The 25,438-nt window shown below is 40.0% G+C and overlaps 1 protein-coding gene across 3 annotated transcripts in view; it reads left to right on the plus strand.

The window, feature by feature from the left end:
* WDFY4 (WDFY family member 4) overlaps positions 1-25,438 on the plus strand; it is a 147,233-nt gene that overhangs the window by 33,133 nt on the left and 88,662 nt on the right. For all 3 annotated transcript variants that reach the window (XM_052798548.1, XM_052798550.1, XM_052798549.1), the window contains exons 14-33: positions 4,769-4,983; positions 5,968-6,071; positions 7,046-7,253; positions 7,520-7,596; positions 8,292-8,510; positions 9,550-9,734; positions 12,252-12,483; positions 14,527-14,678; positions 15,215-15,326; positions 15,440-15,630; positions 17,198-17,350; positions 17,795-17,868; positions 18,709-18,870; positions 20,572-20,663; positions 21,666-21,765; positions 22,580-22,785; positions 23,398-23,567; positions 23,919-24,044; positions 24,519-24,680; positions 24,790-24,987. In XM_052798548.1, the coding sequence (XP_052654508.1) occupies positions 4,769-4,983; positions 5,968-6,071; positions 7,046-7,253; positions 7,520-7,596; positions 8,292-8,510; positions 9,550-9,734; positions 12,252-12,483; positions 14,527-14,678; positions 15,215-15,326; positions 15,440-15,630; positions 17,198-17,350; positions 17,795-17,868; positions 18,709-18,870; positions 20,572-20,663; positions 21,666-21,765; positions 22,580-22,785; positions 23,398-23,567; positions 23,919-24,044; positions 24,519-24,680; positions 24,790-24,987 (3,138 nt within the window). The remainder of the gene's footprint in view (positions 1-4,768; positions 4,984-5,967; positions 6,072-7,045; positions 7,254-7,519; positions 7,597-8,291; positions 8,511-9,549; positions 9,735-12,251; positions 12,484-14,526; positions 14,679-15,214; positions 15,327-15,439; positions 15,631-17,197; positions 17,351-17,794; positions 17,869-18,708; positions 18,871-20,571; positions 20,664-21,665; positions 21,766-22,579; positions 22,786-23,397; positions 23,568-23,918; positions 24,045-24,518; positions 24,681-24,789; positions 24,988-25,438) is intronic.

Below are 25,438 nucleotides of genomic sequence, written 5' to 3' on the forward strand. Positions count from 1 at the left end.
CAGAAATGGCAATGAGAAAGCACTGCTTTTACAGAAACATTAATGGAACTCAATAAATTTAATGTACTTTGATTCTGACCCTCAGAGATAATATCCATTTCCTGCCAAATTTGCAGCTTCTCAGTGACCTTTGTCGGACCCAAGCAGTGATGGGCTGAAGAAATGTTGAGCCTGTCAGCATAGAAAAAACAACAGCAGACAGTAAAACAGGTGGTCTTGCACTTCAGCCATTTCTTCTGACTGTCTAGAATGACAATTAAAACCTGAGGAGAATAGATTTGTGGTTGTATATTACTGCTATTCCTAGGTATGATCAAAAATAATTTGAATGTCATATGGGGATGAAAATTTGCTTAAAAGCCTTAAACCCCCCCCCCCCCCCCCCAAGAGACAGTCTTTGAGTCAGTAAACTGTATGTAGAGGATATTGCTCATGTTCATGCCTGGGACTGGTACTAAGCCAGTTCCCATCAGACTGCAAACAGTTTGACCAAATAAAAGGTGGATTTTTTTTTTATTAATATGCTGCCTATTCAGTGATGAAGGATAGCATTGTCACATGTTTCAAAAACTAAGTAAAGTGAGACAGGTTAACATCTACTTTAGATATGTGGCTCAGGATACTGACAGGGGTTTTTTCTACCTTAAAAAGAAAGAAGTTTCCCCTCAGACATATGTCATCCTTATCTGGCATTTTAGAACTGTGGCTTTTAAGAGTCCAGAGTGTCATGCCAGGTCTTTCCCCTGTGCGATGTCAGATAAGGAGATCTCCTAGATCAGACAAGGCTGGGAAAGGGAAAGAAAAGAACTTTTGAGAAGAAAATCAAAGCATGATTCAGTTCTGTGTCATCATCCTGGCAGGTTTCTTGTGAGTATGGACAAAAAGTCTGCATATGATTCATTATGTAAATTATCTATACTTATGTTAAATAATATTATTGCTTCCACAGCTGGATTTGTTCTTTCTATTCTTATCCATGTCTCTCCTATGATGAACTGCTGTCATATTCACTGTTGTAAAACTAAAACATTGTGCATCAATAAGGGCTTTGCACCTTCTTAAAGACCTTTATCACTGGTTTAAATTTAGCCTGAACTAGTTGTTCTCACTGTAGATGTTAACAGCATAACACTTTCCAAGTATATGTACTTCTTAAAAATGTAAATTCTTTCCAAACTGAAAAGATCTCTGACATAGTTAGACATGGCCCACAGAAGACTGTGTGACATTTGAGATTTGTCTGCCTTTAGACTTAGGTTACTGTTATCACTGCTAATGTAACTGTTAATATCACAGTGAATTCCTAAATTACCGCACTGCATTTTCTGCACAAGGAAATTCTTTGGGTATTTGGCCAGAGCTTCATTTCCCTTTGGGTTGTGCAGCCAAGGCTTTGAGAGAAGGGAGAGGAGAATGGACTAGAACTCTGGTAGGAAGGAGGCTAGCAACACCTTGGCTGTGGGTCCTCCAGCCTGCGCCGGTAGCTGAAGTTCAGCTCTTTCCCCTGAGCACTTTCCTGCAGGCTTTGCTCCAGCCTTGTCCCCTGGGGGATTTTTCTTTGCTAAGCCTGATTACAGCACAACTTTTTTTTTTAAAGAAAATGCACAGCCTGTCTGCATGTTCTTTTCCAAGGTTATTTTTAGGCTTTTAGTAAGAAGTTTGCTTGTTCATTGATCAACCAACTTCTGAAGCTTTCACTGTTTATACAGACCAAGTAATTTTCTTCCTGTTTGTCCAACCCCACAGCCTGCCCTTTTATTTGTCCTGTTTCTCTTGCTATTCACTTTCTCCTTTAAAAGCAGTCAGTGTCTCTAAAGTTGCACTAAAATATTGGTAATGTACCCTGGATTGAAGGGGTAGGAACTCTGCCAAGAATCCTTGTCTAACTATACTGAAGATCATTTTCTATTTTGTCTTGTTTTTTGTGCAATTGTATCATTTATAAGGTGGCACACAGAGACAGCTTTGCCTTCCTCTCAGGTGTCCGATGAACTACAGCACTGCACAGTAGCTTAGAAAAATGAGGAGATACTGCATTTGGCTAATACTGTGGGGGAAAAAAAAATACTGCAACTAATGTAATTTGGTGACCAAGAGGTCTGTCAGACCACCAGAATTAACAAAAGGATTCTTAAAATTACAAAGAGGTTTTGTTGCCTGGCTTCAAATGGTCAAGACTTACTAGTGTAATTTCTTTAGAAGGCAATAGTAGCCCTGGTATTCATATGAGGAAAGCTCTGTAGCTTCTCTTACACACAGGGTATACCAAGGGGAAATATGAAAAGCCTGATGGATATGATATAATTTATGTGGGGCATTTAACTAGGCCCTATCTAGCTCCATGTTTTTGGAAAAGTACAAACAGTTCACACAGTTCATAGAGCTTTTTTTCCCTGTCCACTTGCAAGGAGCACATGAAGCCAAGTTATTCTGTAACTTTGTAAAACCCAGTTATACATACTGTCAGCAAAGCAAGTTTTGCTTGTTAAGGTCTGTGAGTGAGATTTAATCAGCAAAATATTGTGGTAGAATGGGAATGTGCTTGCAGCTGGGAACTGTGCATCAGGAATGTGAGCTGTGATAAATTTATGAATTATTTAATTTTGGTAACATCTTAAGGGAAAAAAAATTGCACAGATGATTTTCAGAAGTGACTCAAACTTTCTACAGACAATGGGTTCTAAACTGATGGATGTCTAAGCTTTCTATTGAAAGCATGATTTAAAATCCTGGGTCACTTGGAACTTTTTGAAAGTGCTACTTTTGATGCCTTGATTTCTTCATTAGTAAAACTAAATCTCTATCTTATGTTATGAAGTTAATTCTAATTTTCTATGAAGGGCTGCTAGCTTTTCAAGTGAGAGGAGCTTTGAGATTGAAAAGTAAGTTTGGTTTTTGCAATTACAGACAGAATTATTGCTGTATCATTCTTAAATCTGAAGAAATCACATCCCTTTGAAGTGAACCCACACTGCCAAAGGTTCAAAGTTCTTGCTCATCTGGAACATAGCATAATAATTTTGGAGATGAATAACAGTGAATTAAATTCAGCTACCAAGTTTTGAAACTATGGGCTCTTAGGAGCAAGAATCTGGGAACTACTTAAGCAGATTGGACAAATTGTTAGGTGACATTTCGCCCTTAAGACTCTAATCTGAGGCAGAGCTGTGAGCCCAACTGCATTCTAACTTGCACCTTCAATATCCTGATTCATGGTGCAAGTAGTATGCATTAGGAAAATCAATCCATGCATATAGAAACACGCAGCCTGGTTTCCTGGCCACCATTAATATTTCCACTAAAATCTCATTTTACTGGAACCAAGATCCATGAAAACAGCACATTTTATTCAAAACAAGGCGATACTGGTATTGACAAAAATGCTAAGCTAATGAAAACAATCAATTTTTTTTGTATGCCATTATGCTTTTATTGGATTTATTTTGTTTCACTTAGTCAAGACCTGTGTCCTTCTCTGTTTTGTCATGGTTTTATACATCTAAATACTTTCCTGCATCCAGTCAAAAATGGACTAAAATAGTAATAAAAAGCTACAAAAAGTTATAAGCAAAGCTTTGATATGCTGTAGCAATAAGTGCCTCTCTGAAGAATAGTGTACTTTGGTGGATGAGTTCTATATGTAATGAGATGCACAGTGAAACTTGTGTCACTGGGAATGAACAGTCATTAAAAGAAGAAAATGTTATTCAAAGAATTCGCCCTTCAGATATCAAAAATCGTAGTTGAGTTTACAAAAACAATATGTAAGTTGCATTGGATGTGCTAGTATTATTGTCTAGGTGTTGCAATTGGGGCTTTTGGTTGCTGAGCACTTTGAAAACAAATTGCTTGTTGGCTTTGAAATTGTCCTGTACTGGTTTTGTTTAGTCTGGATGCAAAAGAGCTGAATTCCTCTTTACACTTAATAAACTAGCTTATTCTGAATCCAGTGAAGTTGCTTCTCATTTATGTTATAAAATCAAATCCCCATGTCCTAATCTTCATGTCTGTCCTTTTCTTTAAAAGTTTGCATAGATATTTCCTACAAGAATGTATGAGAAAGCCAAAGAGCTCTTGGGGGTAGGGACCACTTTATCTTTGTAAGATTTGTGTTTAAATATACGATGCACAGTTACTTTTGTGTGAAATCTAGTTAGGTCAATGGGCTAGGCTCCATTCCTAATTGGAAACAAATTGCTCTAAAGATAATTTATGAGAATTGAGATACTTCTTTAAGACCATTAATAAACAATAATGAAGTAAAGCTTCAACTCAGCAAAACATGTAGAGAAGTGTTTAAAATTAAGTAAGTGTTTCATGATATTGCTAGATACAGTTTTGTTTAAGAACAGTGCTTTTAGAAGAGTAGATCCTGTCAATATGACTCTACATGTGCTTAATGTTACATATATTCTGAGTTACTGTGTTGGTCTTGAAGCTTATGCCTAATAACCTGCCGGTGGTGGTGGTCCCTTCTTTTGAATGACAGTGATTGCTCTCTTCCTTCACTACTATAGTGTTGTGGCAGGAAAGCTCAACTGTGGATGGCTGAGCAGCTACTCAGGTGGATATATGCATACTGTTCAAGTGCAGAGCTTTATAGAACAGCCATGCAGTTGCACTTGAGCCTCTGGCCTTAGAGGCTTCTTTTCCAGGCCAGGTTTTTACATCCAGAGATTTGACAACTGGGGGGGGGGGGGGGGGGGAATCAATCACCATGTACTGTTTTAGTTCCAGCACACTGACTTCAGTTCTGTGTCCATTTCAGCTTTCACAGGAAATCCAATGTGCTGTGGTTGATCATATCCAGTTCCTGGTGAAGTCAGAGAAGAGTCGCCAGGTGATGTGTGGATCTGGTTTGCTGAGCACTGTCATAACTTCCTGTCAGGATGCCTTCCGCAATAAGAGCCATCCACTGCATCTGCCCCTCACTAGAGTGTTTGAGAAGCTTGCATCACAGGCTATTGAGCCAGATGTGTTAAGGTATCAGATTCTATCTAATGGAACCAATTTGCTTTAGTGGTGCAAATTTTTTGCAAAGTTTGTGTAATAATTGGATACTTCATGTAGTGCCCTAATTCAGCAAGACTCAGCCTTTTGTTTCAAGTCTCATTTAATACTACTTACATATTGATCACAGAATATATGTTTAAATGACTTACTGAAGATGGTATGAGTCTGTAGTGTTCTGCTGCATCATCTCTGCAGGGGTTGTAAAGCCATTTATGAATGGTAACTAATTAAGTAATTGCAAAACAACTAGGGTTATTCTCTCCTGGTATTCATATGGAGAAGCTGTTTCCTGAAGAGCAAAAGTGACTTTCTCTTAGCTTGGATCCATGTCAATTATAAACGCAGAAATAAAAAGTGTAGTCTTGTTTCTCAGTCTCTGTTGTTTCTACTTTGAAAATGTACTTTCTTCTTTAATGCTAGCAAATGCTAGGCATGGGAGTACCTAATAGAGATCAGAGTGCAGATGAAGTTAGATATGCAGTGGACAATTGGATTTCTTTTACTCAAAAATTGAACAGAATTCTTGAAGAAAAACCCTCCAAAACCCAAAGAAACAAATAAAAACCAAAACCAAACAAAAAACTCCAAACAAAAAACAAACAAAAAACCAAAACCCAACAACAACACCCCCCCTCCCCCAAACCCCCATAGATCTTTTTTCTGAAAAATTAGTAGTATTCAAAAGTATTGCTGAAGAAAATAAACCTTTGATTTTTTTTCAATAGGAAAACCTTGAAAGGGGAAGGTAAAGCAAACCAAATATTCGTGATGATATAATAGAAAACATTCTTCTATTTTATTTGGGGTGTCTTTAAAATTTGGTCTTCAATAAGAAAGTTGGTCTCCATAGGGCTGAGCTGTATTTGAATGGTTGCTATGACTCCAAATTGTCTGGCTTTATTGTTTTCCCTTTTTTAGTTGTTTCTTCTTTTTTTTTTTTTTTTTTCATATGAGGCAATTTCTTTGGCTGGGAGGTGCTCCACCACTACCTTCCAGGCCCAGCACAAACAAGACTGAGGTCCTTTCATGTCAGGGGAGTGATTCAGCTTGGAATGAAGGTAAGCACACAATGAACAGTCTGTTGCTGATACAGTGGCTGGGTTATAGATGTCTCTGTAATGACAGGAAGCTGCTGTTGGAGTAGGTTGCTCCAAGACAGGCACAGTGAAGGTGGAGTATGCCTGGATGTTTTAGACTGAGTATTGCCCAGGTTGGGTGGTACTTGACCAACAGTGAGAGCTGATCTAATGACCAGCAGAGATCAAATTACAATACATGTGCTGAAGCCAGATGCTGATAGAGACTCAGACTTTGCTGGATCAGACATGGAAGTGGTCTATAAAAATGCTAATCATATTCCACAAACCAAGGGGAGTGTCTCCTGGGTTTGCAGCATGTTTTCTCTGTGGTTTATATCTAGAAATAGAATAAAGATGTGAATAAGGAGCACAGCTTTTTGTAATCCCTAGGATACCCTAGTAGTCTGCCTTGCTTATACAGGCCATTTTCCATCCAAGTCCTTTCTCTGTTCTAAGATATTTTGCAGGTGAAAGGCTACAGTAGTAGTATTTGGTGCTTAAACTGTTCTCATGTCTATGAGACACCTGATACAGCACGGTACAAATTTGGGTCTTACGTTCTTTGCAGTCATTCTTCAGATCCTCTCCCACATGTTGGTTGTAACTATTCTGTTATGGCAGAATTGAATGGTCTGTGTATAAGAAAAATGGCACCAATGGGTCAGGGATCTTTTTTACTAGAGGTGAAATCCGGAGCTGCCTGAAGATGTGTCGGGAGGAAATATGGCTATCACTTCTGCAAGTTCATCTCTCCTGCCAGCATCCCATTTTGAAATTCCTTCAGTGCAATATTTTTGTGTATTGCTGAGGATTTCTGCAGGCTGCTGAGGATGTGTTATTTGAAGAGCGTGCAGCGCTGTTCTTAGCAGTGATGAATTGAACATGGGCAAAACCTGTGACTGAAAAAAGTATTGCAGACACTGATCTGGTTAGGCATTATGTTGATCTTGTAGGTTCAGAAGAGGACATGGTGGACAATAAAACTGATCCTCAGACAGTTGTGCCTGTCAGCAGCTCTCCTTGGGTGTCTAAGGGATCTGCATTGGCACTCCAGACTGCAATGAGTCTCATTTCCATGACGTCACCTCGAAACTTCCAGCTCCGCAGCAATGCTTTGGCTCCATCGTTTGTGGAGTTTGACATGTCCATGGAAGGATACGGGTATTGCTGCTGTTGCTTTTCTCTTTAGCTGCTCCGCAGTCTCGAAGCCCTTATTCTGGACACGGCAACTAATCAATTCTCTCTCGAACTTAGTCAGTCCTTGTGCCCTGTTGCTGCCTTCCTTCCAACAATGTTGCCAACCTATTTTGTTATTGTCTTCTTGCTGATAGCCTAGGCTCTGCCTTGCTACCATGATTCTGCTGTATTAAGCCACTGCTGACCTTCAGCATGTTTCTGATGAATGGGTGCTTTGCTTGCTTTTGTAGGTGTTTATACCTCCCTACCTTGGCCACTGTCATGGGACCCAGCGCAGAGCAGTCTGTCTCAGGAGGAATTGGCATGGGTAAGCACTTTGACTCACCTACAGCTTCCTGAAAGCACTGACTTTTCAGCCCCACTCAAAGTGTTCAACATTTCTAAGAAATGGCAGCAAATAAGCTGTGTATTTTAGTACACTTCTGTTTCTGTCTCCCAGTCCAGCTCTGAGCTGTGTAATTCAGACTACTCAACAAAATGCAGATCAGATGCAGCTTAATAGTGTGATGCATTAGCATTAACATTAACAATACAAATTTAAAGCGGGATGCTAAGAAAACAGTCTTAACAGGCAAAAGCCACCAGATTTTATGGTAATCTCCTACAGAAGGAATAGAAATTGCCACAACATGAAATGGGATTCTCCTATAGATCAATATCCTCTATTGGGTGAATTGGGAGATGACTGTACCTTTTGCTTCCCAAATTTTGTGAACTTTGAGAACTTGTTTCTGGCTCAGTGCTTCCCAATTGATGAGGTCCGTGGCATGGAGACCTAGTAGTCATTTCTCATCAGTCAATTTTAGGTCATTTATATATGTGCACACATTTACATGTGCAGCCTTTATGATACTGAAGATAGGCAGTGAAATCTAATAGAACAGAACAGAAATTAAACCTCATATTCTAATGTTTGGGCTACAAATGAAACAGGAAGCAGTTTGCTAATGTCTGCACAGGAAAACCAACGTCCTTACTGCCTTTTTTGCTTCCTGTCTGCAGGCACCAGAATGTTCCCTCCCTCAGGTGGCCTGACACTCTCCTGCTGGTTTCTGGTTAGCAAGTTTGGTTTGGTGCACAACAGTCACCCACTCCGTTTCCTCACGGTCGTGAGGCACATGTCAAGAACAGAGCAAGAATTTGTTTGCTTTTCAGTAAGCTTCTTCCCACAGGACCTTTCTTTGGTAATTTCCACAGAAGAAGTGGAATTCCAGCCGCTTGGTAAGGCTCTTCTCAGTCAAGCTGCAGTGCTGTGTCCTCTGATTATCTGGAATTTTTCATTAACAAATTTCCTCTTCTTATAAGTAGCCAGGACATTAATGAGACTTTTTAGCTCTTCAGTTTTCTTCTGGCAGCCTGTTGTGACTCTAATTCTTGGTCATATTTAGTTTTAAGTTTGCTGTAGGCATTGAGAATTATTTTGTGGCCTGCAATATGTGATAAAACTTAGAGATCTTCTAAGAAAAACTTTTGAATGTCAGTTATATGGTTGTGTGCAGTTGTGGAGACTGGACTTGAACCAGCTGGTACCTGCCTGTTCTGTGTGGCAGTAGGCAGGTTTGGAGAGTAGGACTGAGGAGTATGGGAGTGATCTAGCTTCATAATCAAACAGTTCATTTCATCTCCTCACTTTTAGAATGTTTTCTGTCATGTCAGCCTATTAATCTTTTTTTCTTGTTGACATTTATCCCTTTCTCCTTACTGAGTACAGTAGGTACTTCAAATGTGAATGTGATTGAACACTGCAGAGGAGGTTGGGAATGGAGTGGGAATAGTAGCTGGGATTTTTCATGCACAGCTAACATTGTGTGAGTGCTCTGATTCCCTTAGATGATGTTAAAAATCCCAGCTTGCCTCTTTTCATAAAAACTACAAATTAATGTACAGAGTTTTATCATCTCATGAATTCGCTAGGAATTTTTTTTGTCAGCTAACTCAGTGAATATCCTGAGGGGTTCTCCTCTCAGAGAATATCTTGGCCTTGTCCTAGTTCAGTCTAGTTTTGCAGCATTGAGGCAGCTAGCAGGTGTTATTTGGGAGTATGACACATTTTATGCTAAAGAGATCTTGAGAGTTGTGTAAGTCTCAGGTCCTTATAACAGACCTTCAGGGAATGTTTTAAAGACATTGAACTGAACAGCACCAAATCACTCCATAACCACAGAGTGTCATGTTCTTTGTGTTACATTTGATAATTGTGTTCCAGAGGCAGGGGAAGGTGAGAGACTTGCTGTTGACGGCCCCATTTTTGCTGTTACAGATATCATGGAACCTGAGGGTGAGATCATAAATCCCTCCCCATTTCCAGGGCAAGTCCAGTTTGGCTGTGGCAAGCTGCTGGTCACTGGCCAGTGGCATCATCTCACAGTGACAGTTGCTAAGGAAGCAAAGAAGAACTGCATTGTGTCAGCTTATATAAATGGTCAGATGCTTGGCTCTGCAAAGGTAAAGGCTCTCTGCATAGATCTTGTGCCTGACATTTGCCTTTCATTGTTTTTAATTTTCATCTCCCTATGCCCATACCATGACTTTTCAGTATTAATCTGAGAGACTCAAAGCATGGTGATTTGCATATATAACATGTGCCACTCTGTGCTGTGCGTGAGTTGAGTCGGAAATCCATACAAACCAGGGTGTATTTCTGCTGCTTTTCAGACGTATGTTATCAGCTTATACTGATGCTTTGAACTAGTTCCCCCCTCTCCCCTCAGCATGCAGATAACCAGGGCAATTTTGAGTGGTGACACTCACCTGAGAGTTGGGCTTATCTAGTTTGCAGGTAGCTCAGGGTTATGTTGATGAAATTCAGTTGTACTCTTAGGCCAAAATTTTCTGAATTGACTTGTGATTTTGAGGATCTCTCAGGTAACATCTGAGATTTTCAGAAGTTGTCAGCTACAAAAAGTACATCACGTTAAGGTGTGACCAGAGAAGCCTAAACCAAAGGTGCTTTGGATTTAGGCTAAAACCTGCAAAGGTGATGAGTTATGTAGGGAGCCTCCATTTTTTGAAGAAAAGCCTGGAAAAGCGGAAAGGTCGCAGAAAAATAAGCTTCTGTGACTGGCCAGCTCTTTGCAAGAATCCCAAGATGGATGGAATTTCCTCAAGCATCTTACATGGGCATATTTCAAGCTGTCCTCTTCCTGTTACATCCGTTGAACAATCAGCTGATAAGTCAGTGGCCTTTTTCCCACTGGCACTCTAAGCATTTAGGAATAGATAGATGTTCCTCCAGGTTAGTTGTTCAGTGTGTGAGATAGCTCTTCAATTAAAATAATGCTTCTTTTTCAATTTAATAGAAATGAAATTTTTCATTTAGGATAAATTTATAAATCTCAGTGATATCAACTCATGAGTTCATTGCAAATGTAGGTGTAGCTAATATTACCCCTAATATGCCGTTTCTTATGATCATCTTGTTGCATCAGAGTCAGTTCTCACATGGTGAATTTCTCAGGTTGCATGAGATATCATGACAAAGCAATACAAATGGACCTGAAGGGTTCATAATCTACAGAATAAATGAGAAGAGCCCCTGGTTTATGTTATCATTATCATCATGCTCCTGATTTTGAAGCTAATCTCAAATTATTTGTGAGATTTGATTCGGATTTTGAATCCTCCAGGCTGGCAATGTTGAAAATGCAGCCTCTTTCTATTGCAGCTTTGCTTGGTGTGGTGTTTTTTTGGTTTTGTTTTTTAGTAGAATCCTTTTATTAATTGAAATTTGTAACCTCGGTCTCTTCCTTCTTGTTCCCATATTTCAAATCAATCTCAACACATGCAAAGCTCACTTGTGTGTTTTATACTTCCCTTGTAAAAACAACCTGTTTAATTCCAAATATTCTCTTTCCCATACTTGAGAAAAATGATCTGTCTTCTAAATGCCTTTTGGGACCTATATCCATGTCAAGAATGAAAATTTAATTTAATTTGCCTTCCTTCAAATGAGACTGAAAGTCATCAATAAAACTAGGCCTAAGCATTGCAATTGATTAAAGAATTCAGAGCAAATGTGTTTAATATACAGTGAAACAGCTCATAATAAATAAAACAAGCCTTTAGTAAATAAAAGATTGTCCCAGTGCTGGGGTCTCTGACATGATGCAAGCCTTCATCTCAATGCGTACAGTGAAGAAAAGATTGTGTAAGAAATTAGAATTGCACAAGGGTTGTTAACAATACAAAAAGCTATTTTTGGGTGGTGGAGCCAGGGGGTGGGGATGGGGGTTACTGTGTTGCATCAAGCCTAATATTTGTTCACTCAGGTATCAAGTCCTGCTTCCTAATATTGATCAGCCCTGTCTTCTACATCTCAGTAGTCAGAGATCAGTAAATACTAGGAGTCTCTCATCCTAATAGCAAATAGTTAAAGGCAGGGCTAAGCCCTGAAGTACAATATAGTTTCTCTCTACCAAAAAAATTCCAACTACTTCCTGTTAGAGCTGTCCACGTATAAATAAAATAACAGACTTAATTTAAGAAGCTGAATCCTTATTCTAATACCAAAAATAAATGGTCCAATTTCCTAAACTATGTCACTTTCACTGAAGCTAGCTGATGCACTTGGACACTCTACACTCTTCAAAACTGTTTATTCTCTAGGTGCCTACTACAAAGTGTGATCTGTAACTTGGCTTTCTGTGTTGAAATTCACAGTCTGAGTTACAAAGTTTAGAACAGGAAGAATAAGTCTGGGGCCAAGATAGGGTTTTTCTTTGCCAACACTTGAAATTATTTTGACTCTGTTTTTTGAACAAAAAGTAGGCTTGAACTTTCGAAAATGCTTATGTTTGTGACACTTCTGAGAGTCCAGTTTCTAAACAGTAGTTGATAATTGTGTTGCGTAGCTGACTGAGACTTCATTGAGGAAAGGGGTGGCAGGCAGTACTTTCCGGGGACAAGACCTTAAGGCACCCTGAGTGTATTTGGTCCCCTCAGTGAATTCTTCCTCTGTTGCAGATGCAGTATCTCCAGCCCTTACCAGGTAGCTGTATTTCCATGGAACCCTCTTCCTTTATTGATGTCTATGGGTACATAGCTACTCCTCGAATTTGGAAACAGAAGTCCTCCTTGACCTGGCGCCTTGGTCCTACATACTTGTTTGAAGAAGCCATCTCTGTGGAAACCATGGAGGTGATTAATAAGCTTGGCCCACAGTATTGTAGCAATTTCCAAGCAGTGCAGCTTCAAGGTATGTGATAATTCTCATATCCACCTCTGTTTGTTTGTCAGGGCGATGCTCTTTTTCTTCTTATAATCTACTATTAGTATTCCAACTGAGACTAGACCTTGCTCTAAAAGCCTGGAACTCTGCGTTACTGAGCATTGTACAAGATTGTAATAAGATACCATGAGGATCTTTTAACATACTGTAAATGTGCAGAAAAAGGGCAGGAATCAAGCAGCAGAGAGAGCTGGAGAGTAAAGAGGGATAACATGTCCTTGAGGAGACGTAAGATTGCAATTTCTGTTGGACAAACGTTAAAGCAGCAGCTTTAACTGCGACGTTCTGCATTTATGGCTCTACAGAAAAAACACAGCAGAAAAAGAAGCATCGTCTTTAATTGCAAATGCCTGCAGAGTAGGAAAGAGCACAGGGGAGAGAGGGGTAGGGGAATAAGTTACATTCCACTTAATGAAGAGGATTTTTAACTAAAGTATACTGTTAGCTTCAATTATTAAACAGGCAGACAAAACATTTCAGTTATTGATTACTGTTTGTTCAACAAGTAGTGCATTCACCTCTGTAATAGAGCTTGGGATGAAATGGGATGGTCATCTCCCATTTGAAAAGAGCAGAATAATCTCATCTGGTGATGCTTCAGCCTAAAGCAAAGTGAAAAGCCTGGCTGAAAGTACTCCTTCAGAATGCTGTCTATCTAGACAAAAAACCCCCCCAAACCTCCAAGTCAAGCATGGGAAGGGGTTGTTGAAAGAGAAGTTATATCAAAATGCAGCCCTAAAATAAAAATATTAGCAATAGAAGTCAGAAGGATTTGATTTTTGAAGTGTTGAGTCTTTATAAAGTCTGGGGTGCTTGTTCTCTGCACACTGGTCTTCCCAGTTGGACTTTAGTACTAATCATGGATTGTGGCTATCTGACTCTAGTCATGCCCTGATACAGGGAAATCATAGGGCACCATACAAGATATGATCTTATAATTATGAAATGATCTCTCTCTCTCTCTTTTCCTACTCCCCTGCCTCTTTTTTGGGGGGTAGGGGGTGGGCAGGGAGGGGATGTGGTACCTAACATCTCCCTATTCCATCAAAACACTCAAAGTAACTTTTCTAATGGAAATTTTGAGTTTAAAAAGTTTCAGCACAAAACCCCCAAATATTATAGTTTATTCCTTAAAATGGATTTATGATCTTGTTGCAAACAGCAATTTGAATTGTTTCAGCAGTGTTGTGTCCCATCTCACCAGTATCTCATTGCTTCTCACTAATCAGCAGCAGCTGTGTGGAGGCTTAGCCATAAGTCCATGTCCTACTGGAAGGAAAATAGGTGACACAGTCTTGGGGCATTTACTTCTAGTTAATCTTCATGCAGAAAATGTGCTAATTCTTTTTGCCTATAAGGGCTGTGTCACCAGCATTAGTAAACAGTTTCATAAATCAACTGTTTTCCCAGACTATAAAATTGTCAAAAATACAAGATTTTTTTTTAAAAAAGGTACACATAGTTTTTCCAAGTGCGAGCAAGAATAGAAAATTCTCTAAAGAAAAACATGTGAGAATTTCATGCAAACATTAAACTGCTGAACCTGGTACTTTTTAGAAGCTTCCCGTATGTTGTGACTTGGCAACTCTAAACTTTTGCCTCTGTCCTTTTTCTTCCACATGAATCCTTGCTCCTGGTACCCCTGAGAAAGCTCCCAGTAACACAGAAGGTCTCTGAAATGTTTTCTCTGCCCAGAAAGTTTGTTTATATTGTGTGGACAGAAAAGGTTTATTCTGGACTTTTCTGAGCTTCGTGATATACTGGGAGAGGATGTAGGATCTACACAAAGCAGTAACCAGAGGAGATAAGCCAAGCACATCACCTATTGATGCTTATGCTGGCAAGCTGCCATGGACTGTGTTGCATAGGCTGAGGGCTTTTTTCTGATTATAGTTAAGTCAAAATCAAATTCCTATCTAAACTTTGGTTTCCTCTAGTTATTTTTCATCTGCCTCTTGCATGTTGAGCATGCAAAGTTCCTTCAGAGGTTTATAGTCTCTCTTGGTTTAGGTGAGGAGCAGTACAGTGATCATAATCGTACACCTCTGGTGGCAGAAGAGAAGATTTCTTTTGGAATCAATGCCATGTGTTCATCTCTCACTACAGTCCAAGATATAAAGAGCTCCTACAATGAAGTGGATGGCCGACTGATTGCCAAAGAGGTCACAAATTTCCCTCATTTGTCTTGAACATGTGTTCTCTTGTTTCTGATTGGTTTCCTGGAGCAAAGTTTGTGACTTTGTCTTAGTTGTGTACTTTCCGTGACTTTTTTTTCCATCTTCTCTTCCCATTCCTTAACTCTATTCATAGTCTTGTTTTCATCTGTGGAGAGGAATAGACTGGATAGTGTGAGCACAGTGTTAAAAGCCTTTCTTGAAACAGCAACAGAAGCCATAGTTTTCAGGTCTAATGATAATTTGTTTCAGTCTGTGATTTATTAATGCCTTCAGAATGACCTTTCACATGCTATTCTAGCATTCTTGCCAATGCCAGGCCTACTGACATGTCAAAGTAATGGGGCTGTAGGATATTTCAGGTGGGTGAATATTTGCCCTAACAATCAACTTTGAAGGAAAAATAATGTTTTTCATAGTCTAAAGGTAATAAAATAACCTAAAGTATTAGAGCATCTGCTTGTTACTTTTTGTCTCCCCAATACTACCTCATTTTTTCCTAGGATGTCTTTTATCTGTTTTAGATTGGGATTAACTCTCGGGACAGTTCAACTCCAGTATTCCTAGCTAAGAATATTGCTGGACACCTCTCAGGTTCCTTGCGGACTATTGGGTCAGTTGCTGTGGGCCAATATGGTAAATGCACTACACCTTAATGTTTCGTACTTTTTAAGAGTTGGGCCTTTCTCTGTCCAATAACAGATTTAGTGCATGTAACTTCCTGGTAGAGTAACACTGCAATTTCCTAGGGGTAAGAGTGTTCCAGTCTTCTCCGGCAGCTACTAGCCTGAACTTTATCGGAGGTCCTGCCATTCTGCTGGGTCTCATTGCTATGGCCCATGATGACCACACCATGTATGCAGCTGTCAAAGTCCTGAACTCCATCCTGAACAGTAGCCCAATGAGTGAAAAATTGATGAGGCACATGCATGGATACCAGGTAGATACTCTTTTGTTCATTCATTCTGGTTACAGTCTTTCCCTTGGAGAACCTTATCCCAAAACCTATCAATGGCAATGAACCAAACATACCCTGGCTATTAGCACTTACAATTGGAACTTTGTAAGGTATGTGATCTTTGAGAGGGGGATATAGGGTAGTGCTGTAAATCCTGTGCTTACAGTCTCTGGGAACCTCTATAAGAGTATATCTGCTGATGGGAAGGTGAGAACAGATGCTTCTTAGTCAGATGTGATAAACAATTAAGCCAGTGCAGCAGATTTGTGAGTTGACCCAACCTTCACCTTTTACCAACACAGTTGATCCCTCCCACAAGAGACTACTTCACAGACAGGGCTGCTTCCTCCCCTTGGCTCATCCAGCCTAAGATTCCTCTTTACAGACTGCCCAGTCTAGGGCTGACAATGAATTCCTATGGCTGTCTTCACTGTGTGTTAGGAATGGTGCTGATATAAATAAGTGTTGTCTGGATTTCATTGATTAGGTCTGTCCTGAATTTATCTTTCAAATCTGAAAGCTGTGCATACTGAAGAGTCTGGTTGTATTTAAGCACTATATATGTAATATTGGATGGGTTAAGTCTCAAGTGTGATGTTTCAGTTCAGTATCATTTACTTTATGCTGCGTAGGCTAAGCTGAGCCTTATGGAACAAAGAAGACTCTTTAACAGACATCGTTCCAAACAAGACTCTTAACTTTAGGGCTTCATGAATGATTTATTATAAAGTTTCCATTTTCCCAATTTGTGCATTGTTCATAAATTGATCCTGATTCATATGAATATATTTATCATACTTAGATATGCTTGCCCAATCCTTTCTTGTAGGTGAATGCCAGCCTTTAGATTGTGTACAAGCTGTTCCTTTTGACTTTGTGCTAAATACTGTTCTCTCCATGCGACAGATCATCATGTTGCAATGAAGTGGTTTTGTTGTTTGTTTGGATGTCTGAACCTTTTTTTTTTTTTTAAACAGCCAACTAATAAAAATGTGTCTTGATATGTATTTTTAAATTAATGTATTCCTCCCAAGCTATTAAGAATGTGGTGACTTTCTGAACATTTTTCTCACTGTACCAAGAATTCATTGAATAATCAAAGATAGACTCAGTTGAGAAACTGGCAATGTTTCATACCAATGTCTTTCATTTGAAGAGGTCAACATTAATTTTTTTGTGTTAAACTAACACCATTTGCAAGGAACTAAGAATACATCCATGAATAGTATAGAAAACCTACTGTGGTTATTTACAATTATATTTGTATGTTGCTTTTTGTAAATTCCATTCAACATAATATGGCATGTATTTTGCTCCTGTTCAATGCCACAGAGTTGTCAAACTCCTTCAAAGACTTACCCTTTCACTTACTGCACAAAATTTTATGCCCGGACTGAAATCTTCACTTTCTTCATGATGCTTGTGTAAGATGTATGACTACTACAGCCAATTAAACTGTGCATTTGCCTTGAATTAAAAAATAGTGTTATATGTTACTTTATAAATACAGATTTATACTCGCCAGATACTTAAGTCTCTTTTTTTTCAGTTGCTGACCTATCTATTGAAGAGGAAGACACAGCTGTTAAACAACAGGATTTTACAGTTAATGTTCTCCCTAGTGGGCACAGCTGAGCTTGGCTTTGAGTCTTCAGTCATAAAAAATTATAGTGCATTCGAGTATGTTCTCTGCAACTTTGAGGTAAAACTGTTGATGTTACTTTGTGGGTTTGGCTGTATTAACGATGGCTTTATAGTATGAGGTTTGGTTTGTTCATAGTACCTCCTGGATACAATATTTTGGATGGGGTGGTGTGTGGTGATTTTCCACACTGTAGCTCACCTGGGGAGGTGGTAGCTCCTGGAATGGCAGGTCCTCTGTCACCATGGCTCGCCATTGTGCCCTGGTGCTGTTTCTGGAGTGCTCCTGCAGATCCTGAGGGCCTGCTTCTCAGGGCTAGCTCAGGAGCAGCAACTCCTCACACTGACAGGGATTTCTCAGTGCCTGCAGGTTGACATTGCAGAAATGACTGAGAGTTTATGATGTTATCCTCCCTGAATTACTTGTAACTGTTTCTCTGCCACAGGTTACTGTCCTCTCAGCTCAGCAGGAGCAGTAAAACGTCTGCTTTCCTTTGTCTTTCAGCTTTGGATGAAAGCACCAGAAAATCTTGACCTTGCTCTTTTTTCACATCTTGTGGAGATCTTGCAGTCCTCCAGGTATACAAGCTAGTGTTTGAATCAGAAACATGTGGTACAAGCTCATCTGTAACCTGAAGCTGGAACTGTCAGGTGGATATGAAGGGTCCAATCCCTAGCTGGAATCAGTGGACTCTGGGAGTGAATCATTCCTATATTGCTCTTTCAAGGCTGGAGTTAGTGATTTGATCGGCCGCTGAGATGACTGTGGGGCCAGATGGGGAAAAGCTATCTGGTGACCTGGTTCACATGGAACCACTGCTATACAATGAAAGTTTAAATGTCTGCTGGGGAGGGGAAATCTGAATGTTTGAACTGAGTATGAAATAATTAAAAAAAAAGTTGTAGTTGAAGTTGTTTTTAAAACCAAACTACAACCCAGAAAGACTTTTTTATAACAGTATACTTTCTTAATCAGCTGTACTAGAGTTAAATGTTATCTGAAGAGACATAGCATGGCAGAGGGGCTGAACAGAGCAGGATGCTAGATTCCTTCTTTTTGGTACTAGAAAGCTCTATGCAGATGTGTCTGGTGTCCCTTACTGAGTTTTACAGCAATAGCAAATCCACCAACTCACTGCTTGAAAATTCAATAATGTTGTTTTCTTTGAACTCATTGAAATGCAGCAGTTTCCGGGGGAGAGGGCAGATGGGAAGGGTAGAGAACACACAAAGAAGTCTTCAGATCTCCATTGCTGACACATATTCAATTTGTCTGACAGCGTTTGAAATGTTGCCAAGGCAACATTAGAAGCCAAAGGTGCAAAGTATCAGTGCAACCTGAGAATCCTTTTAGCTGAAACCCAGCAAATTTGGTTCTTTCCAGTAAAAGCTTTTAATAGTCCCTGTGCTTTTTTACAGAGATGGATGTCAGAATGCTGCAGTTGCCTACCAGGTGCAAATGGTGCCCAAGCTCATTTTCCTCTTCAATGATCCTGAAATCAGTAACTCCAGGATCACTGTGGCCTGCACTATTCTCTCCCATCTGTTGCAAGGGTACTTTAACACAAGAGATGTTCTCAGGTAACCTTCAAATCTATAGCTTTTTCTCAGTTTGTAGATGAACTATACTCCTGCCAGTGTTGGAGAGACCTCTATAGTAGAACTTCCCTCACCTCATCTTTGGTAGGAGCCCCCGGATCTTTGACAATTGCAGGATCCCCACTGATAAAAAACTCTTTCATGCCTTCAAAACAGAGTTCAGTCCAACCTTATATTTGTGTGAAGATGGGTTGGGTGATGGCCCTTACAATGATCGCACAAACAGCTCTGCTGCTATGACTGGGACTACTCAAAGTCTGTACTTAATATTTGGTTTCATTAAATCCTGGCCCTAAAGTATTGCAATCGCTATAGTATTGCAACTTGGCCCCAGTCAACTATGTACCTAATCCTGTTGGTTTGGCTTATATCCCAGTAACTATCCTTTTTGTTTGTGAATTTCAACCAGTTAAGATATGTTAGTCAGGATTTCATGAAGCAAAGAATTTAAATCCTTGTTTGCTTTCCACAGAATGTAAGCACTGCTCCATTTTATATTCCCAGCCTAGTTGCATCAGCCTGTAGCCTATAAACTGAGGAAAGCCCACACAGTGCTGTCTACAGCCACCTAACTCCAGGGACATGCACTGCACAGAGGACAGCTCTGTTTTTAAAACCCTTTGTCCAAATAAAACATAGAAACAGAGTTGCATGTCTAATCTGTGGTCTCTGCAGTCAGCCTTTAGCTCTGTTGAAGAGTACAAGCACCTCAAGTAGCTTCAGTGGTTTAAGCTAATACGTGAACGTACTGCTTGCCAGCTGTTTTGTGGACTTACATGTACATATGTTCCTACCTTGGGCTTATATGAGTTAGCATATTCTTTTTTCATACAGGTTCAAGTAGTGGATTTAGTATATTAAATTTGCCATGTGGTAAGGAGTGTGAATGAACATTTTTCTTAAAATATCATGATTTGTTATTCCATGGTAATTTGATTGGTTGTCAGGCCCATGAGTGCTGAGTGAGTGGATAAACTTAGTCCTTATCCTTCCAGCTCTAGGACAGCAGAGATTATAACAGGCTCTCAGCAGCACTGAAAGGTGTTGGGATTTCTGCTGGTCCCAGACTTTTGACACATCTAATGGAAATTGCTGTGTGGACCATTCCTGCAGAACAATTGGTGTTCTGTCCCTCAAGAAACGCCCTTCTTGTGGGCAGGAGAGGTTATGCACTTCCACTAAGTGCGTATGTCACATTAATCTATCTATCCTTAGAACCAGGTAATGTGTTAAAGGAAACTACAGGTGAAAAGAGATTGCCAGTCTTCTTCCCTGAGTACCTGCTGAGGTTTCTCTGCTCTCATCTCTGTGCTTGGAAACCAAGTGGTGATAACAGTGATATCTGAATGCCACAGGCAGTTCAGAATCTTTTGTATGAACAGAGTGCTTAACTCAGTGTTGCTTTCCTCATAGTGAAAGACCTTTAAAATTAAGATATAGAGAAAAATATTTCCATGGTAGAATAGATATTACTTGCATTTGTAGATAGATGTCCTTTGTATTTGCTTCCTAGTTTATGAACTTTTGCATTCCTATTTCAACCCTATTTCTGCAGCAATTAGAATTTCCAACAGTTGTCATTAACAGTCATCATTAATGAGTACTGAGATTTGCATGTAATCTCAAATTAAATGAATGTCTGTCTTTCTGCTGACCAAAGCTACTTCACTCTTTCCCTGCAAGGATTGGATTGTTCCTTGTTTACACTTTGAAACCTTCTTCTGTGGATGAAAATCAGATTTGCCTGGATGGTGTGGCTGAGATGCCCAGTGAAGGTGAGGAGCTACCTTTGGTGTATGTGTTCTGATAAACAGCTAAGCACTTCCCTTCTTCCCCAGGGCATGATGAACCCTAAATGAAACATAGTGTTTCTGCCTCCAGTGGCAGGAAGAGACACAAGTCAAATGACTTCATCTGGAAAGGGACAGGCTGCGTTGAGGTGACCTGAAATTGTGGGGGAAACTTACATTGCTACAAAGGCCTGATGTGAAGAATAGTGAAGTGACAGTCACTGTGTATATATGCAGGAAGGCCTGACCTACCGCAAGATACTTCTCCTGCTAAGGGAGTTCCCCTTTTGTCCCCTCTCTGCTAATAAGGCAGCAGTACTTTGGCTGCATTGTCCAGAGCCTACACAATGTTGAATTTCACAGATATACAAAGAGGTGAAAGCCATTAAATTGAAATTGCCCCAATACTAACGTACTGGGTTTTTAAGAGGAATAAAATTTCACTTGGGATCCTGGATTTTCTGTGAATAATAATAATGTGGAGCTCTGTACCTTTTAAAGCATCTGTGTATTTATGTCAACATTGTATGTGGGAACTTCCAGTCAGCTGGCTCTCTCATTGTGATCTTTCAGTTGAGACTATATTGGTTACTGCACCTCTAAAAATGTATTATATTAAGGAGACACTGATAACTGTAGTTTCTGTATATAGACATCACAGCTAGGCAATACAAGTCAGGTTGCCTGTTTACTTTTCCCTCTCTAGTTAACCTGAGATTGCTTCCTGTGGATTATTATTCAACACATAGTCTGGATGAGTTTTAAGTACCTCTAAGGAGAGGACTTTGACAATGTAAGCACTGGTCATTTCTGATATTAGCAGGAATTCTTATGTCTAAAATCTGATGTCTGCATCCTTTTACTCTACAAAAGACTGATATAAGTACTTCCACTGGGCTGATCTGGTGCAAACAAGGTTGTTCATCAACGCAATGGAACATGTGTTTTGTCTCTTCATTACTCTTTATTACTTTCTGATATTTGTAGCCTTAAGCCAAACATCTGGAAAGACAATCTGGCTTCGAAACCAGTTACTGAAGACGCTGTTAGATGTAATGCTCTCAGACAAACTTCATCTGTCCTCTGAGTAAGTAGAAACAATTTAGGAAGGCATAGGTAAGTGTCTCTGTCTTCTAGATTTCCTCTTTGGTGGTACTTGACCAGGACTAAGCATACTGGTAATATTTGAGTCTCAACAAAATAGTAAGTAAGAACAGAGTGGATTCAGAGTTATTTTTTGTCAGTGATTTATCTGGCATTCACACAGGTGTGTGATCAGATCACACATCTGATATCCATTTTGAAAAAAGTTTAATGTTTTCAGAAAATGTCTCAAAGGAGGAACTCATATATTGCTGTTTCTTCTGCATTGCAAGGGTTGAAGAAAACCCAGCTGTCTTTGAGAATCAATTCAATCTAATGTGGGAATACTTGCACCCCTCTATCACAACCATGAACATGCAGTTACTATAGTTCTACCTTGTATAACTGAACGGCAGAGTTCATAGTTCTGGGAGCTGTAACTGCATTTTCATTAGTTAACATATCTTGGACTTCAAAATTTTAACTGGAATTTTGAATTTCATAGGTTGAAAGATCTAGTCTGTGGTGTAGTTTACCTCAGTTATTGATACACACTCTCAGAAGGAGCTTCATGTTAACTGGTTTGTTTGTCTGGTAGTAATATAAGGTTGGATTTAGTGGGAATTAAGCGGCTTGAACTGTGTGGATGAGTGTGTTGTTAAATCTTTGTAATTCTGTGTTGTGGTATGCCTTTAATCAGATTTTTTTCTAGAGAAACTTGAGCTTCTAAATCACTTAGAGATAATTTTAAATAAAATCTCCTTTGTGTCTTCCACCACATCTCCTTTCATGTGTTTTCATTTCCCTGTTTGTCCTAGGGAGCAGGAAGAGACATTTTTGGTGCTGGGATCAGACTGGTTTCTGCTGTTCACACAGAGCTACGTGCACTCTAGCACAGTTGTGCTAGGAATCAAGCTACTTCTGTGCTTCCTCCAGAACCGTTTGCTGCTGAACAAATTCAAGGAGGGGATAGTGGCTGGGCGCTGGCTGGAAAACAGCTCTGTGGGGTTGAGTATTCTAATGGGTACGTGTTGGTTTAATGCTCCCAAAACAATCCCTTGATTCAGCTCAGTGGTAGATCACTGAAGTAGGTGATAGGAGAATTCCCATGATCTCAGTAGACCAAGAATTGATATTACTTTCTAGAGCAAGTTTGTCCTAGTACTTCAGCTTTTCTGTGCTGATGAGTGGAAAGCATTGCTTCTCCCTTGCATGGTAGTTGGCATTTCTGATTAACAGTTGCAGGGATATGGGCCTTTTTGTCTTGCATAAAATCAGGCTAGTTGATAAGCCTGTGAGGTGTTCAGATGTCAGCTTGTGCCCTGAAACCTTCTGTTTCCTTAAGATTTGTTCAGCTTGCTCTTTGATAACTAGACCTGTGGTTCTGAGAAAGGGAAGAGAAAGGAAGAATAATAATTCAGGGAGAACCTCCCGTAACAAAAGTGGTAGTGGGAACAATTGTTGTCTGTCAGTCTGAAGAAGTTTTGTAAACTGTTGATATTGCAGCCTAGCAGAGTACTGAGTGGCCTGGGACACAGACAAATGAGGATAAAGTTGAGTCAGTAATCCTTCCTCTGATATGGCATTCATTTTTAGACACTTCCTCAGAATGTTTTCCTTTTCTTTTCCTTTAAAGATAATTTAAAAACTGATCCTCCAGTGCCTGACAATGGCTCCTTCTTGATTTTTGGGTTTTCTGTGTTGCAAAGATGTCTGACTGATCATGTCCACATCCCTGAGATCTACTTGCTTGTGGCAGGGCTCTTTCTGGCAACTCCACAGTCTGAACCACCTGAAGCAGCCAAGGTATGAAAAAAATAGTGGACAACCATGAAGCTGCTATTGCTTTACTACTTTGGCATTTTGCGGCCTATTCTGTGAGAGGATTCTCAGGCAAGTTAACTCTACTTGATTTTTGTGATAGTGAAAATTAGTCATTCATACTTTAAAAATAAAGTAAGATAACTGAGATTTAAGAAAATTTGTGTTCGCAACAAACTTGTTCATGCAGGCAGGTGTTAAATGTTATGTAACTACTATACTTTAGAAGGTAATTCAGATTAGCTTCCCTGTCTGTTCTTACGTTGTCAAGACTCATTAAAATCTCAGAATTAATAATTCCCATCTCTTCTTGAAATATCTCTCCTCCTGTTGTAGAAAGATCTTGAGTCTATGTTGCAGTGGATCTTGCAGCACCATCTTAAGGAGAATGTCCTCAAAATTGGGTTGTGTGCAGAGGCAGCTGCTTTACTGCTGGAAATGGTTAGAGTCACTGTGGACAAGGTAAGCATTTTGTTGCAAGTACAGTGCAGTGTGAATGGCAGAATAAACTGCCTGAGAGTGTCAGATGTCAGTGGCAGTCTTTACCTGCAACTCCTAGCCCTCCTCTGCCCTCACAGGGCAATACTGAGCATAATAGTGAGCAGGGACTTCAAACAGTCAGCACAGCTATTGGCCTGGTTATGTTACATAGCAGATGGTGTGATGGGCTCATGTTTAAGAAGTGAACACAGAGATGGATCTTACCCACAGCACTACCCATTTTGTTCATTCCTGATGATGAGGATATGCCACCTTTTTGATTCAGTGTATCTTCAGTCTACAAGCTGGGATTCGGCTGCTTGTGCCTTGCCTAAACTCTCTGTGGCCATGTCATGTTTGCTTAGTTGCTTAGGAATACCTGGAGAGGACCAAAGATGAGCTTATATGAGTGAGAAGAATGTTGCCTTGACTAGATGCACATTTGTCTGTGTTCAGCCTATTGCAGATGCAGAAGCCTCCTGGGAGATTGCATATCCAGGGAATGTTATCCAGTTTCTGTGCTTGGTCTATCACAGTTATACTCAGGACCCTGTGTGGCACTGTCCTGACTTCCTGAAAACTTTGGCTATGGTTGCTTTCCATTCTGGACCACCCAAGGTATGTCCATCTGGGCCAGCACAAGCCCTTCAGATCAGAGATGGTTTGCTAGGAAGAAAAATCAGTTTAAAGATTATGAGTTAAAATGCATTGCTGTCTGCTTCCACAGGGAGGCTCTGAAGGCCTTTTGACTCCTGATGGTCCAGCCATTGCTGAAGGGAAAGGCTGTGTTGATCCCTCCTCTCTCCCGCTCCTACCACACCCTGCCAAGAAACAAGTGTGGGATTTTGTGCGAGTCCTCCTGATGGACAGTCTTCTCAGCATCCCAGCAAACAAACAAGGGCATCCACTTGAGCTGATTCTTGAGGTCTCTCTTGTATTCATCAGGCTTTGCTGCTATACCTTGCACTGGGGCTGGAAGGACAGGAGGTATCCTGCTAGCAGCCTAGTAAAAAAAGTGCTAATGATAACGAAGAGGTGTATTCAGTCAGCATTTTCGACAGTCTAGGATAAGGCTGGGATCACAGCTCTTAGAGAACATGTACTACATCCTGGCCAATCTGGACTGCCTGCTTAGTGGAACGGAATTCCTACCTTTTTAACAAGGAATAAAGGCCTGCATTCATGTGAACTAAGAAAATGCTGCCTCTAGACAACAACAGAGGCATTTTTGGGGCAACATTTAATATTGAAGTAAGGCGTAAAAAAATTACCCTTTTCCTTAGTAATACCTGCTTGTCATTAGAGCAGCCCTTGAATTTGTTGAGAACAGAAGACTTCACACAGAGCATTCCTGTGTACTGATTTTTGAGACAACA

This window comes from Harpia harpyja, chromosome 10 (genome assembly GCF_026419915.1).
Source record: "Harpia harpyja isolate bHarHar1 chromosome 10, bHarHar1 primary haplotype, whole genome shotgun sequence".
Classification (NCBI taxonomy): domain Eukaryota; kingdom Metazoa; phylum Chordata; class Aves; order Accipitriformes; family Accipitridae; genus Harpia; species Harpia harpyja.